Source organism: Rhinolophus hipposideros (assembly GCF_964194185.1).
Source record: "Rhinolophus hipposideros genome assembly, chromosome: X".
Classification (NCBI taxonomy): domain Eukaryota; kingdom Metazoa; phylum Chordata; class Mammalia; order Chiroptera; family Rhinolophidae; genus Rhinolophus; species Rhinolophus hipposideros.
The window spans coordinates 80,478,317-80,495,392 of NC_138046.1; the positions used below are offsets into that span (position 1 = coordinate 80,478,317).

Genomic DNA, 17,076 nt, shown 5'->3' on the forward strand with positions numbered 1-17,076 from the left:
GGCTTTAAGTACTGCCTTGGACACTGCACCTCTGAGGAAAGCAATCTAAATGCATTCTTTCCTGCATACAGTGCTGCGGCTGTGTTGTAGTGTAAGATGTAAGGAAATCCACCCAGCTGGAAGACTGCACTGGGGAGTGGTGCAGGAGGGAGGCAAAGCTGTTCAAGGTGGCTCCAGGGACATCCTGCCCTCTAGAGGTATCCCATATCTAATGGAGGAAAACAGGCTCCTTTAAGGCATTCTTTGGGAAAATATGAATTCCAGATGAACAATGACAAGGTGTGCATCACTGTAGTTCCAGACACATCCCCACTAATGCTGAACTACCTTTAAGTGAAATACACTTTTGTCTCAAAGCCTGTGACCTACGGTAGCTGAAATGATGAAGTTACTTCCTGTGCATTCCCATGTTCCTGTGCATTTTTGGGTAAGGAAGGTGTTTTCAGATCTTCCTTTATTGGTAAGCCTGTATTTCATCTTGTATCCAGTCTGTCAAGGAAAAGGGGCATAAATATTGCATTCATTTCCATCACTGAAGGCAGTCTGTGTACGTCTTTTCCTTGTTACAGTTCTGGAAGCTGAAAATCTGAAATAAGGTGCTCGCAAGGTTGGTTCCTTCTGGAGGTACTGGGGGAGAATCTGTTCCATGCCTTTTTTCTAGCTTCTGGTAGTTGTTGACAATCCTTGATATTCTTTGACTTGTAGATGCATCCCTCCACTCTCTGCCTCCATGTCACATGGTGTTCTCTCTGTGTGTTGCCTCTGTATCTTTGTATAGCTTCTTCTTTATATCCTTAGTTATAGGGATTCTGTTCAGCTAGTTATCAGCAAAGTTTGCTCTATATTTAGTTGCAATTTTGGTGTGTTCATGGGAGGAGGTGAGCACAGGCTCTACCTACTCCACTGTCTCGACTATACTTCAGCAAAATGGTTTCTATAAAAGCGTCACATAAATATTTTAGGCTTTGTGAGTCTCTGACTCAAATTCTTATGTTTATACCCTTTAAACATATAAAACAAAACACTAGCTTATAGGGCCAAAAAAATAATAATGGCTGCAAGGGCTATAATTTGCTGAGCCCAGAATTCAAGCTTCTATCTGATGCTTGAATTCCTACTACAGAATCCCAACCTACTGAACCTCAGTTTCAATACCTCTAGTGGTGGGAAACTCACTATCACCCTCTTTTTCCCCAAAGTATCCCATTTTATCACTAATAAAATCTCTGACAATTGTTGCTTCTTAATAATAAATAACTTTGTATCACATTGGGTGTTTACTTTTCCATTGACTTTAGAAGGAATCGGTGGAAATATGCCTTACCAAAATATTTCAGTATCAGTTGGGCATGCATTAGATTAGTAGATTTCCTGAAGGTGGGGCACAGGACTTATTATTTAGGGTGGTAAGGCGGGGATGACCAGGGTATGGGGATCTTTAAAGAGATCAGATTTGGGCAAGCGCACAAAGGTGAAGGCCTGGGATGAATAAGTAGGGGTGGAGGTAAAGGAGGAGGAGCTGGTTACATGTGTTCACACAGCACACTACAGATTTAGACCCATTCTCGTATTCCATGTCTGATGCTCTGCTGGTCTCCTTCCTGGATATTTGGTTGAGCCTAAGAGAACACTTTTTAAAACATTCCAGGGAAAGAAACTGAATTCCAGTGACTCCAACAGCAGATTCTCATGCCTGGGATTGAGCAGCTGAATGCTTGGAATGACTAGGCCTCCTATTCCTGATAACATCCTGGGGAGAATCACATTCCAGAGGCTTAGGCTTTCTCACAGGCTGATTCATTTCCTCCACCCACCTTCCACAAGATGCTGTATTTGCCTATAAGACCACCAAAGGCCTGCAGCTTAAGGCTCGGGAACTTGGGTAACTTGGACCAGGAAGCATTAGTAAGGCCCAGCTGAGCAGATTGATACAAGTCCAACACAATGAAGCATGGTCAGTCCCTGTTGGAGCTAGAAAAGAAAGCATGAGCTCAGCCTGCTCCACAGATTTGCCAAGACTTGGAAAGTATGAAGAGTTGCATGTATGTTTGCATAATGAAAAGCCCACTGGCTTGGGAGTCAGGAGGACTTGTTTCTTGTATTGGAAACTTAACAAGTCCCTTCTTTACTTCAGGCCTTGGTATCTTCATGTATAAAGTGAGACTGATAGAACTTACCTCACAGATTCATTGTGAAGGTTTACTGATTCAATCATGTAAAGTACTTTGAATAAATCCTGACACAGAATAACCCAACAAATGGTAGCTATTGTGGCTATCAGCTTTATCTGTCATGGGAATCATTTCTGAATTATACCGTGTTTCCCTGAAAATAAGACCTAACTGGAAAGTAAGCCCTAGTATTATTTTTCAGGATGACATCCCCGAACATAAGCCCTAATTCATCTTTTGGAGCAAAAATTAATATAAGACCTGGTCTTATTTTCGGGGAAACATGGTATCATTCTCTCATACTCCACTTCCAATCCATCAGAAGATCCTGTAGGCTCTACTTTCAAAATACTCAGAACCTGACAACTTGTCATTCCCTCTACTGTTGGCAGCCTATCATAGCCCCCATTATCTGGATTGCTGCAATAGCCACTGATTCTTGCTCTCCATAACCCATAACCCTCACAGCATCCAGAGGGAGACTTAAAAAACTATGTAAGGTCACATCATTACCCTGCTTAAATTCTTCCAGTGGCTTTCCATGACATTCAGAATAAATTCCAAATCCTCACTGTGATCTATAAAACTCTAGCACTTCTCTATTCTAATCTCCCATCTTTCTCCCCATTACTTACTTTGTTCCAGCCACACCAACTTCTTACTGTTTTGTGACCATGCCAAATTCACCCCATCTTAAGGTGTTTGCATTTGTTATTCCCCCTGTATGGGACATTCTTCCTCCACATATGTGCATGGCTCCTTCCTTTATGTCTCTGTTCAAATAACACTTTTATCCTGACCAACATTTTAGAAGAAACACCTCCCCTTTACTCTATGTCTCTTTATCCTGATATTTTCTCCACAGCACTTATCATCTTTTAATATACTATACAATTTTCTTACTTATTTTTGTTTATTTTCTGTCTCTCCCACAAGAATGTCATCTCCATGAGGGCAAAGATCTTTGTCAATTTTGTTTAGTACCATATCATCTACAGCTAGCCTAACACCTGGTACATAGTAGGTGCTAAATATATGTTTCTTGAATGAATATATGAGGAAAACATCCTTTTTTATACCTACTCTATGGGGTTGATGTGGGGCTTAAATATATTAGTCTTGAATCTCCTTTGAAAGATATATACAAGGTCTGACAATTATGTTTACAAACTCATCTTAGAAAAAGTGCTACACCTCATTGCTGAATAGCACTAGTCACCTTCGAAGTACTCCCCTTGGGAAGCTATGCATGGATGCCAGCACCTAGTCCATCTCTCAAAGCAATTTTGGAGTTCTTTTTCTGGAATGGCCATCAGAGCTGTTGTCATATTACACTTGATGTCCTGAATGTCGTCAAAATGACTTCCTTTCAATATTTCCTTTATCTTCAGGTAAAGAAAGAAGTCATGGGGGGCTAGGTCATGTGAGTAGGGAGGTGTTCCAATACAGTTATTTGTGTACTGGCTAAAAACTTCCTCACAGACAATGTCGTGTGAGCTGGTGCATTGTCATGATGCAAGCGCCATGAATTGTTGGCGAAAATTTCAGGTCATCTAACTTTTTCACACAGCCTTTTCAGCACTTATAAATAGAAAATTTGGTTAACTGTTTATCCAATTTGTACACATTCATAATGAATAATCCCTCTGATATCAAAAAAGGTTAGCAACATCGTAGCAACAAGTTTGCAAACTTAATTGTCAGGCCTCATACAGAGGGTGTGAAAAAAATCTATATACATTTTAAGAAAGGAAAAAACTGTATTAAAATTGTAATACTCAATATATACTGATGACAAAAGATGCATACAAGTCATGTGTATACATTTTGTTTTGGCACCCCTGGCATATATATGATAATTTAAGAGTGAAGTGAATGAACATTCAAAAATGTATTTTAGTGTAGTGCAAATGGTAAGTAAGGTAGCAGCCCTGCCACCGCCCAGTTATGTGGCCTTGGGTAAATATTGTCACCTCTTCAGTCCTCATATTCCCCATTTTTAATAAGGGATTTAGAGGGGTCCCTTATATTTCTGAAAACTTCTGAGAAGTCATTTGTGATTTCACGAGGCAATCTTCCTTATTTTATCCCCCCATTTACACCCAAGGCATTATTAGCCTGTCTCCCAGATGAGCTTTTTCTGGAATCCTCTTAGCACTGAAACAAATCTCCCCTAATGTATTAACCAGTCTCCCTGCCACAGCCAAGTCTGTCTCAAATTCTTCACCTGGGGTTAAGTGTTCACAACTTATGGTCAATGAGAGCTGGGTTTTATGAGGCTAAAGGCCCTGGAAAGAGGCCCTGGGGTTAAGTATGATCTAGTGGAACATGACAGTCCAGGACACATGAGAGCTATTGGTGACAGCTTCTTTTGATGGCCAATAGGTCAGATACCATTCAGGGTCACTGGGATAAAGTGGTCTTCTGTGAGCAGTGACTGATAATGCACTGAGGCTGGCACCTCAATTATGATTTACATGCACAGAAGTGGCTGAGAAGGCCTACAGGTGGGGAAAAGACAGCTTCCAAAAACAAAACGTTTTGCTCAAATCCCCTGATAAATATTCATCTATAGTGTTGGAAGCTTAGAGCTAGGAGAAAAGGGGACCCTCTGGAGGGGGAGTATAAGACCTAGGATGGGAGGACCCCACCTTCTAGTTATGCTATGGAAATAGAAAATAAATATCACTTTTATTGCTACACTTTATCTAGTGTAAATCACTAGGCATGGCAATATCTGTTCTTGGTTTTGCATAGTAATAAAGCATTCACTTTTTTAGTGGGGTATATGGTCTCCTGGGGGAAAAAAAACACTACATTTCCCAACTTCTCTTACTGCTAAGTGTGGCCATGTGACAAAGTTTTAGTCAAAGGGATATAAGCACAAGTGGTGTATAGAGCATTTGAGAAATGTTCTTAAAGAGAGAAGGCATGGACTTCCAGTCAAGATGGCAGAGTAGGTAAATGCTGTGCTTAGCTCCTGTCACACCACATCAAAATTACAACTAAACTACAAAACAACCATCATTGAGAACTGCCTGAAGTGTAGCTGAACAGAAGTCTTATAATTAAGGATGTACAGGAGAAGCCATCTCAAGACTAGTAGGAAGAGCGGAGATGTGGAATGGGCTGATCCCATACCCATGTGTTGTGGTTAAAAATTGGGAGGGATATCTCAGCTGCAATGGTTTCTACTGAGGAGTGAGGAGTCCCAGCCCCACACAAGGCTCCTCAGTGTGGGGTTCCAGTTCTGGGAAGATAGGTCCCCATAAATTGTGGCTCTGAAAAACAGTGGAGAATGGCTGAGTGGGACAGAAGGCTGCTGGAGTCCCAAGTATTCCACTTAAAGGGTCTGTGGATTTACTCAATGACAGACTCACAAACTCTGAGTTGCAGAGCTGGGGCAGCAGCTTCAAAGGTGCCAGGGACATATGGGAAATGAACTGTATTGTTGAGCCCTTCCCTCAGCCAGACTGATCATACAGGCAAGCACCATATCTGAGTCTCCATCAACCTAGCTAACACCATTTGCCACTCCCTGGTGACTCCCTGAGACCCTGCCCCACCCAACTTGGAGGCCAACCCAAGTTGCTTCCAGTGGCTTTTCCATACAAACGGTGTGCCTGACTCATGTTACAGAATTTCCTAAAATTTCTCAAATTTTCACAAAACTCAAACAAGCAGCATCTGGCCTTGCCATGTCCATTATCTGTTGTTGAGCAGCCCCAAGTCTGGCACTAGTGGCAGCCAGCCTCAGTTCATGGTTTGGCCTCTTCGGGTACCTCCAAGCCCAGAGCAGATGTCAGTATGCGGATTGCTTTGTGACTCCTGCCAGGTGGTTCCAGGCAGAATAGAAGCTGCAACTGAATTTGGTCTGGAACAAGGCTCCTCCCAGGAGGCCTCAAGGCTTGCATGCACAGTGGCCAGCTTTGGATCAAGCCAGAGAATCATCTGGCCATCTCTTAGGAAGGCACACAAAGGGCAGACTGGGCAGGCACCAGAGCCCTGCTAAAATAATTCCTGCTCCTTAGGGTTGGCCCCCTGCACAACAGCTCCTCCATTGTAGTCATGACCAGTACTCAAAACCAATCAGCCTGAGGGTAAATCCCTCCCATTGATGTGCAAACAACAACCAAGGTTCAACTGCAACAGGAGAGCACACACAATCCACACAAGAAACACACCTGAAGCACCCAGCTCAGGTGATCAGGGAGACTGTGCCACGGTGCTCTACAGTACACCTACTACATAAGGCCACTCTATTGAGACCAACAGACAAAGCAGCTCTACCTAATACATAGAATCAAACACAGAGAGGTGGTCATAATGAGGAGACAAAGAAACATGTCCCAATTGAAAGAACAAACTAAAAGTCAAGAAAATGAACTGAACAAAATGGATACAAGCCAAAACCAGACACAGAGTTGAAACACTGGTTACAAAGATGCTCAGTGAGCTCATGGAGAACTTCAATAAAGAGACAGGAAGCATAAAAATGGAGATAGAATATATAAAAAAGAACTAGTCAAAAATAAAGAATACAATAACTGAAATGAAGAACACATCTGAGGGAATCAATAGTAGATAAAGCAGAGGATTGAATTAGCAATTTAGAAGATAAGGTAACAGAAAACACCCAACTATCACAGCAAAAAGGAAAAAGGATTTCAAAAAAATGAGGGTAGTGTAAGGGGTCTCTGGGACAACATCAAGCATACCAACATTTTCATCATAAGGGTACTAGAAGGAGAAAAGATACAGCAAGATATTGAGAACATATTTGAAAAAATAATGACTGAAAACTTCCCCAACCTGGTGAAGGTAATAGATATACAAGTCCAGGAAGCACAGAGTCACAAACAAGGTGAACCCAAACAGGCCCACACCAAGACACATCATAATTAAACTGCCAAAGGTTAGAGACAAAGAAAAAATCTTAAAAGCAGCAAGAGAAAAGCCATTAGTTACCTACAAGGGAGCTCTCATAAAACTTCTAGTTGATTTCTCAACAGAAACTTTGCAGGCCAGAAGGTATTAGCACAAAACATTCAAAGTGATAATACGCAAGGACCTACAACCAAGATTATTCTACCCAGCAAAGCTATCATTAAAAATTGAAGGAGAGATCAAATCTTTCCAGACAAGAAAAAGCTAAAGGAATTCATCACCACCAAACCACTATTAGAGGAAATGCTAAAGGGACTTCTATAAGCAGAATATATATATATGAATGACACACGCAGAATGTAAATAAAGATGGAAAAATATTTCATGAAAATTAAAATGGAACAAAAACAACCTGGAATAGCAGTATTTATATCAGACGAAATAGATTTTAAAACAATGGCTACAACAAGAGAAAGAAGGACCCACTTTATGTGACGAAACCCAAATCCCACTTCTGGTTATTTATCAAAAGAAACACAAAATACTAATTCAAAAAGACATTTGCATCCATATGTTCAATTGTTGCATTATTTACAATAGCCAAGATGTGGAAGCAACCTACGTGCCCATCAATAGATGTATGGATAAAGTAGTGATACATAAATACAATGGAATATTAGTCAGCCATTAAAGAAAATGAAATCTTGACTGAGGAGTCCATTGCTCATCACGCAGAACAGCGGGGAGACTCATGGAGGAATTACCTGAAGGTGAGAGCTGATTGCGAGCAGGGGAGGAGGCAGGACAGCGAAGTGGAAGCATGCTCCCCCCCACACAGTGGAGCCGAGGCCGGTCGGCGACCGCCGCCACGGTGCCCAGGACGGAGCGCAGACTCGTGGAAGGTTTGCTTTGGGGTGCGCTAGTTGGGCAAGCGGGGGAGGAGAGAGAGGCGCAAAGTGGAAACGCGACCCCCCTCCACAGCAGAGCCCACGCCGGACGACAATCTCTGCGCGAATCCCAGGACGGAGCAGAGACTCGTGGAAGAGACTTAAACTGACCCTTGAACTGAGGAGTAGTGTCAGATTACAGAGGGGCGTCTGTGCTCAGGCGCTGGGAAGATTGGCAGCCAGCTCTGACCTTCGGAAGAGGCTGGGAGGAGGGGATTTTCACTGAACGAGGAGAGAGGAGACTCCCACACCCCCAGCCACCACCTTTTTGGGCCTGCGGGAGGAGTGTGACATGGCTGGCCTGGGAGAGAGAAGACCCTTCCATCCCCAGGCCCACCCTCTCTGGCTGGCCTGGGGCAAGGCAAGGGCAACCGTGGAAGCACTCCCTGAGTTCAGCAGTAAGCGGCAGACACAGCTCCCGGCTTTCAGCAGCTTAGAGATCTCCTGCCCGCCCCCTCCCACTCACCCACGGAAAGGGGGCCCTAAGACTCAGGAGTACTGGGCACAGGGCTGGTGGAGCTACACTCAGCGTGCATTTGTGCAGGAAAGGACAGAAACTGCACGGTCTCTCTGAAAACTGTCATCCAGATCCCTCAGCCCCTCGCATTTAAATCTACACTCCCAAATTCACTCTGGGCACCAGGTGACCAGCGCTGCCTGCGCAATAGGCAGGGAACTCTTTGGCAAAGCGGAGGACAACCTGGAGATTACTTGGTGGGCTTAAGCCAAGACTGCTGCTGCTTTCTGTTTTGCTTTGCTTGGTGTGTTTTTTTCTCCTGCTTGTTGTGATTTGCTTTGTTCTGCCGTTATTTCTTTGATATCTTTGCCTATGTTGCATGGGGATTGTCGGTTGTATTTTACATGTGAATGTACTTGATTTGTTTTATTTGTTGTTGTTGTTGTTGTTGTTGTACTTGGTAACTTGATTTGTGCTGAAACTGCCCTAACAGGGCCCAGCTTAAGAGGCACAAGATTCAACATATCCAGAAGCCAACTCTGGACCAAACCAGAGTACTACCGGGTTTGACCTACAAGTCACACACCCAGAGGGAATTCTCTGAAGGCACAAGAGCCCATAGAGGCCAAACCTCATTTAAGTGGCCAACCCTCACCCAGCAGAACACCCGGCGGTGGGCAGAGCCAAGTTTCACAACTAGAAAGCCTAGGAGTTAAACCCACCTACTCACAAGCAAAAAGCAATTAAAGTTCTTCTTGAACAGGACAATATACTAAACACACGAATCACCTGTGGAGCACATGCAGAGGAGAGAAACGAAGTAGTCCAAGTCAAATATAAAGGACACATACTACATAAGATAACCCAGCAAGAACTAAGAGCTCTAGGGGATCTTCCTAATACATCAAAGCAAACACAGAGAGTCAGTCAGAATGGGGAGACAAAGAAACATGTCCCAAATAAAAGAACAGAAGAAACCTCCACAACTGGAACCAAATGAAGCAGAGGTAACCAAACTGTCAGAGACAGAGTTCAGAACACTGGTGATAAGAATGTTTAAGGAGCTTAGAGAAGACATAAAGAAGGACATAGAAATCATAAAGAACAACCAGTTAGAACTACAAAAGGATGTAGAAATCTTAACGAACAACCAGCTAGAACTAAAGAACACAATTACCGAAATTAAGAACTCACTTGAAGGAATGACCAGCAGGTTAGATGAAGCAGAGGATCGAATCAGCGACTTAGAAGACAAGTTAGCAGAGATCACTCAAACTGAACAACAGAAAGAAAAAAGAATAAAAAATCATGAAGATGGGTTAAGAGACCTCTGGGATAACATCAAGCGCAACAACATGCGCATCATAGGAATAACAGAAGGCGAAGAGAGGAAGCAAGGGATTGAGAACATATTTGAGGTAATAATGTCCGAAAAATCCCTAACCTGATGAAGGAAACCAACATACAAGCCCAGGAAGTGCAGAGAGTTCCAACCAGGATCAACCCAAACAGGCCCACACCAAGACACATTATAGTTAAAATGGCAAAGCTTAAAGACAAAGAGAGAATCTTAAAAGCAGCAAGAGAAAGGCAGAAGGTTACGTACAAGGGAACTCCCATAAGGCTATCAAATGACTTTTCTACAGAAACATTGAAGGCCAGGAGAGAGTGGCAGGAGATACTCAAAGTGATGGAACACAAAGGCCTACAACCTAGATTGCTCTATCCAGCAAGGCTATCATTTAAAGTTGATGGAGAGATAAAGAGCTTCCCAGAAAAGAATAAACTGAAAGAATTTATTACAACCAAGCCAGCATTGCAAGAAATACTAAAAGGACTTCTGTAAATAGAAGAAAGATGAAAACAATTTACTACAAATTTAAAAATGGCAATAACTATGTACCTATCAATAATCACTTTAAATGTAAATGGATTAAATGCGCCAATCAAGAGACATAGGGTGGCTGAGTGGATAAGGAAGCAAGACCCCTGTATATGCTGTATACAAGAGACTCATTTCAGATCAAAAGACACACACAGGCTGAAAGTGAAGGGTTGGAGTAACATATTTCATGCAAATGGAAGCGAAAAAAAAGCAGGAGTTGCAATACTTATATCTGACAAAATAGACTTTAAAATGAAGAACATATTAAAAGACAAAGATGGGCACTATATAATAATAAAGGGATCAATCCGGCAAGAGGACATAACCCTAGTAAACATCTATGCACCTAACATAGGAGCACCTAAATATATAAAACAGGTACTGATGGACATAAAGACACAGATCAACAGCAACACTATCATACTAGGGGACTTCAACACATCTCTGATAACAAGGGACAGGTCCTCCAGACAGAAAATCAATATGGAAACAACAGCCTTAAATGATACTTTGGAGCAGTTGAATTTAATTGATATTTTCAGAGCATTTCACCCCAATGCTGCAGAATACACGTTCTTCTCAAGTGCACATGGACCATTTTCCAAGATAGATCATATGTTAGGACACAAAACAAGCCTTGATAAAATTTAAGAAAATTGAAATCATACCAATTGTCTTCTATGACCACGGTGCTATAAAATTAGAAATGAACTACAGGGAAAAAAAACCAAAAAACACACCAATTCATGGAGGCTGAATAACATGTTACTAAATAATGAATGGGTCAAGCAGTAGATCAAAGAAGGAATCAAAAGATATCTCGAGACAAATGAGAATGAGAACACGACGACCCAAAATCTATGGGATGCTGCGAAAGCAGTCCTAAGAGGGAAGTTCATAGCACTGCAGGCCTACCTAAAGAAACAAGAAACATCACTAATTGACAGTTTATCTTCACACTTAAGGGATCTGAAAAAACAACAGCAAAATAAGCCCAAAGGGAGCACAAGGAAGGAGATAATAAGGATCAGAGCAGAAATAAATGAAATAGAAACCAGAAAAACAATACAAAAGATCAATGAATCCAAGAGTTGGTTCTTAGAGAAGATAAACAAAATTGACAAACCTTTAGCCAGACTCATTAAAAAAGGAGAGAGAGGACCCAAATTAATAAAATCAGAAATGAAAGAAGAGAAGTGACAACAGACACCACAGAAATACAAAAAATTTTAAGAAATTACTATGAGCAACTATATGCCAACAAATTTGACAATCTGGAAGAAATGGACAATTTTCTAGAGGCGCACAACCTTCCAAGGCTAACTCAAGAAGAAACAGAAAACGTGAACAGTCTGATTACCACCAGGGAAATTGAATCAGTAATCAATAATTTCCCAACAAACAAAAGCCCTGGACCAGATGGCTTTACAGGTGAATTTTTCAAAACGTTCAAAAAAGAATTATCACTTATTCTCCTCAAGCTCTTCCAAAAAATCCAGAAGGAAGGAAGACTCCCAAACACTTTTTACGAAGCCACTATCACCCTGATCCCAAAAGCAGACAAAGACACCACAAAAAAAAGTAAAACTACAGGCCGATATCTCTAATGAATATAGACGCAAAAATTCTCAACAAAATATTAGAGAACAGAATTCAGCAATACATTAAAAAGATCATACACCATGATCAAGTGGGATGCATCCCTGGCATGCAAGGGTGGTTCAACATCCGCAAATCAATTAATGTGATACACCACATTAACAAAATGAAAAATAAATATCACATGATCATATCAATAGATGCAGAAAAAGCATTTGATAAAATCCAGCAACCTTTTATGATAAAAACCCTTAAGAAAGTGGGAAAAGAGGGATCATATCTTAACATAATAAAGTCCATATATGACAAACCCACAGCTAACATCATACTCAATGGGGAAAAGCTAAAACCATTCCCCCTAAGATCAGGAACAAGACAAGGTTGCCCACTTTCTCCACTTCTATTCAACATAGTGCTGGAAGTTCTAGCCACAGCAATCAGACAAGAAAAAGAAATAAAAGGCATCCAAATTGGTAAGGAGGAAGTAAAATTATCACTATATGCAGATGATATGATACTATATAGAGAGAACCCTAAAGACTCCACCAAGAAACTATTAGAACTGATAGATGAATTTAGTAAACTAGCAGGATATAAAATTAATATTCGGAAATCAGTTGCATTTGTATATACCAATGATAAAATATCAGAAGGAGAAATTAAAAAAGCAATTTCATTTACAATTCCTCCAAAGACTATAAAATATCTGGGAATAAATCTAACCAAAGATGTAAAAGATCTGTACTCAGAAAATTATACGACACTGAAGAAAGAAATGAAAGAAGACATAAATAGATGGAAACACATTCCATGTTTATGGATAGGAAGAATTAATATAGTTAAAATGTCCATACTGCCTAAGGCAGTATACATATTCAACACAATTCCTATCAAACTACCAAAGACATTTTTCACAGAAATAGATCATATAATCCTAAAATTTATATGGGACCATAAAAGACCCCGGATAGCCTCAGCAATCTTGAGAAATAAGAACAAAGTGTGAGGTATAACGATACCTGACTTCAAACTATACTACAAGGCTACAGTAATCAAAACAGCATGGTACTGGCATAAAAATAGACACATAGATCAATGGAACAGAATAGAGAGTCCAGAAGTAAATCCATGCCTATATGCCCATCTAATCTACGACAATGGAAGCAAGAATGTACGATGGGGTAAAGACAGTCTGTTCAATAAGTGCTGTTGGGAAACCTGGACAGACACATGCAAGAATATGAAGCTGGACCCAATACTTACACCATATACAAAAATAAATTCAAAATGGCTTAAAGACTTAAATGTAAGATCTGAAATCATAAAATATCTACAAGAAAATATAGGAAGAAACTTCATGGACATTACCAGGAGTAAGATTTTCACTGATATATCCCCTCGCACGAGGGAAGTAAGAGAAAAAATAAACATGTGGGATTACATCAAACTAAAAAGTTTTTTCACCACAAAGGAAACCATCAATAAAACAAAAAGGGATCCTACTGAATGGGAAAACATATTTGCCAATGATATATCTGATAAGGGATTAATATCACAAATCTATAAAAAACTTACTCAACTCAACTCCAAAAAAACAAACAACCCAATTAAAAAATGGGCAGAGGACTTGAGGAGACATTTTTCTAAAAAGGACATATAGAAGGCAAGCAGATATATGAAGAAATGCTCAACCTACTAACCATCAGAGAAATGCAAATAAAAACCACAATGAGATACCACCTCACTCCAGTCAAAATGGCTATCATCAATAAATCAACAAACAACAAATGCTGGCAGGGATGTGGAGAAAAGGGAACGTTAGTGCACTGTTGGTGGGATTGCAGATTCGTGCAGCCACTATGGAAAACAGTATGGAGGTATCTTAGGATTCTGAAAATGGAACTACCCTATGATCCAGTGATTCCACTCCTAGGCATCTACCCGGAGAAATCCAAAACTCCAATTCAAAAATCTGTATGCACTCCTATGTTTATTGCAGCACTTTACACAGTAGCCAAGATATGGAAATAACCGAAATGCCCATCGGTAGACGACTGGATTAAGAAGCTGTGGTACATTTATACAATGGAGTATTACGCAGCCATAAAGAAGAAAGAAATCTTATCATTTGCAACAACATGGATGGATCTAGAGAACATTATGTTAAGTGAAATAGGTCAGAAAGAGAAAGACAAGTACCATATGATCTCACTTATATGCGGAATCTAAAGAAAAGAATATGTGAATGAACTAATCAGAGCCAGTTTTGAGGACACAAAGAAAAAAACAAGAGTTGTTAGATGGGCGGGAGGGGGGTTGGGGATAAGGGGAAAGGTAAAGGGATTAGGAAGCAGCTGGTAACCACAAGATGGCCTCAGGGTTTTTTGAAAATTAATTTGGGGAACGTATTCAATAATGTTGTAAAGATTTTGTTGGGTATCCGATGGACATGCATCCTATTTGGGAGACCACCTCAGAGATAATGTGGATGCCTGATCATGGCATTGTACACCAGAAGCTAAACATTAATGAATGCCAACTATAATTTTATATATATAATGTGATGGCTCGGTGTGAGGTCGGAGGGATAATGGATGGGGGGAGGGGGGTTCACAGTGTGAGGGATATAAATGATGAACGTCTAAGTATTACCTTGTCTTGTACACCTGAAACTAATAAAAAAATAATGAAAAATAAAGACAAGTGGAAAATTAAAAAAAAAAGAAAAAAAAAAGAAAATGAAATCTTGCCATTTGCAACATCATGGATGGACCTAGAGGGTATTATGCTAAGTGAAATAAATCAGATAAAGAAAGCAAAATGCCATATGATTTCCCTTATATGTGGAATCTAAAAACAAAACAAAATAAACAAACAACAAAACAGAAGCAAATTAATAGATATGGAGAACATTTTGATAGTTGCCAGATGGGAAGAGCATTGGTGTGATGGGTGAAAAGGAGAAAGGGATTAAGAAGTACAAGTTGGTAGTTACAAAATAGTCACTGGGATGTAATAGCATAGGGGATACAGACAATAATGTAGTAACTATGTACGGTGTCAATGGGTACTAGATTCATCGGGTGATCACGTCATAAGTTATATAAATGTCTAATCACTATGTTGTACACTTGAAACTAATATTTCATCAACTGTAAATGAAACATAATAAAATTGTTTTAAAATAAAATTAAATTAAGTGTTTGAGCAGAGAGAGCAAGAGCAAGAGCAAAAGCGAGAGAGAGAGACAGAGAGAGAGAGAGAGAGAGAGAGAGAGAGAGAGAGAGAGAGAGAGGGCATGCCTTTCTTTACCTTCCTTTTGTCAAACTAGCTTGAATACAGACATGATGGGTGGAGTTTGAGTAGCCATTTTGGACCACATGGTGGAAGCCATTAGTTAATGAAGATTACAATACAAGAGTCTGAGTTTCTAATGATTGCATGGGACTGGGATGTTAGCCCCAGATATCCACCTTTTGGTCTTTTTAATTCAACTTTTTTCCTAAAACCCACTGTTAACTTGGGTTTCCTATTGCATACATTACAACCTAACCTTTACCTATACACTGGGGCATTGGCTAGCTTAAAGAAGGAGAGGGCACTGTACTCTGCTTTCAGTTCAGTTAGATTCAATACACATTTATTGAGCACCTACACGTGTATCTGCCACAGAATTTGACCACTCCTTTTTTCTTAAAACCTTCCTCTCACTTATGACAATTCTCTCTTGTTTATTCTTCTTACTTATTCTTCATGCACTTTTCCAAATACCCTTCCTGCCCATTCAATCTTGAAGCACAAGGGCTTCTCAAGATTATGACCTATACCTTTTCCTCTCCTCACTCAACACACACTCCCTTATTATGCTCCTCTATTCATATAGTGTCAACTTGCCTCCAGTTTCTTTGAGTGATTCTCACATCTCCATCTCTAACCTGCCTTTTCTCCCCCACCCCCATATTTTTTTTACTGTTTTTTTTTTTTACTGTTACATTATTTACTGTTCATATAGTGTAAGATTTTCCCTGGATCATTCAAACTGAACTTATCCTCTTTCTACTAGAATTTTCATCTTCTAATAATTATCAAAATGAAGAACACAAAGGGAAAGAAGAGGAACTCACTTTTAGTTCTCTAGATATTTTTTGAAAACATGAAATTTTTCCTTTGGCCACTTACAGGTGAATCTACAAGAAATGTGATGCTGTAGATATCAAGGAAATAGGTAACATTTAAAAATAGTTCCAAAAAGTGTAACCATGACAAAGCAGAGTCTACGGGGTCACATGCTGTGCTACTAGCATTGTTATAAACAAATAAGTTAAGAGCAAGATCTTTGACAAAAGAATTAATGTACATTCTGCATATTAAGGACTTTAAAAGTCAAATTAGTTTCTTGAAATGTGTGAAAAAGTTAATAATAAGAAAAGGGAACCAAAGACAGACACCTGGATGCAGCTTAAAAGTTAACCAGCTCCACCCAGAATTTTCACATGTTGTGAAAACTAATAGCAAGAAATATGACCTTTCAGAACTTATTATCTATTGTTGTAAAAGGAATAAAGAATATGGAGTGTGATAAAAAAAAAAAAACACCCAACTTTTCTGAGCTCCCTACCATGGTTCTTTTAATAAGGGAAAGTTCAAGGGCCTTGATATTATTACCTGCAGGTTATGTCAAATATTCCGCCAGCCTGGATCACCACTTGATCTCCAAGAATGCTCAGTTCTGGTTTCATCAGTGTCTCTTTACTGGCAAGACCTGAACCAAGATAAAATTTATTGCTTTTAGAATTTTTTAAGTTAGTCATCAGATGTATCCAAATATCATTTCACGTGTATAAATTGATGTGTATGAGAGGCCAATTGCTGCATTTTCTGTAATAGCAAACTATTAGAAACAGGTAAAATGCCTGTAGATAAGGGACTGATTAAATTATGGTACCTACACATGAGGGCATATACAGAAGTAAAACAGAAAAAAGAAAGCTTTTTATGTAATAGTATAGCACAGTCTCCAAAATAAATCAAATAAAAAGCAAAATACAAAACAGTATGTATAGCATATAACCATTTATGTAAAAGAAGAAAATGAAGATATTTACTTATGCAGGCATATAACTGGAAGAC

At 39.9% G+C, this 17,076-nt stretch overlaps 1 protein-coding gene across 2 annotated transcripts in view; it reads right to left on the minus strand.

The window, feature by feature from the left end:
• LOC308494672 (vascular endothelial growth factor receptor kdr-like) overlaps positions 1 to 17,076 on the minus strand; it is a 334,242-nt gene that overhangs the window by 243,452 nt on the left and 73,714 nt on the right. For both annotated transcript variants that reach the window (XM_081042530.1, XM_081042529.1), the window contains one exon: positions 16,612 to 16,708. In XM_081042530.1, the coding sequence (XP_080898656.1) occupies positions 16,612 to 16,708 (97 nt within the window). The remainder of the gene's footprint in view (positions 1 to 16,611; positions 16,709 to 17,076) is intronic.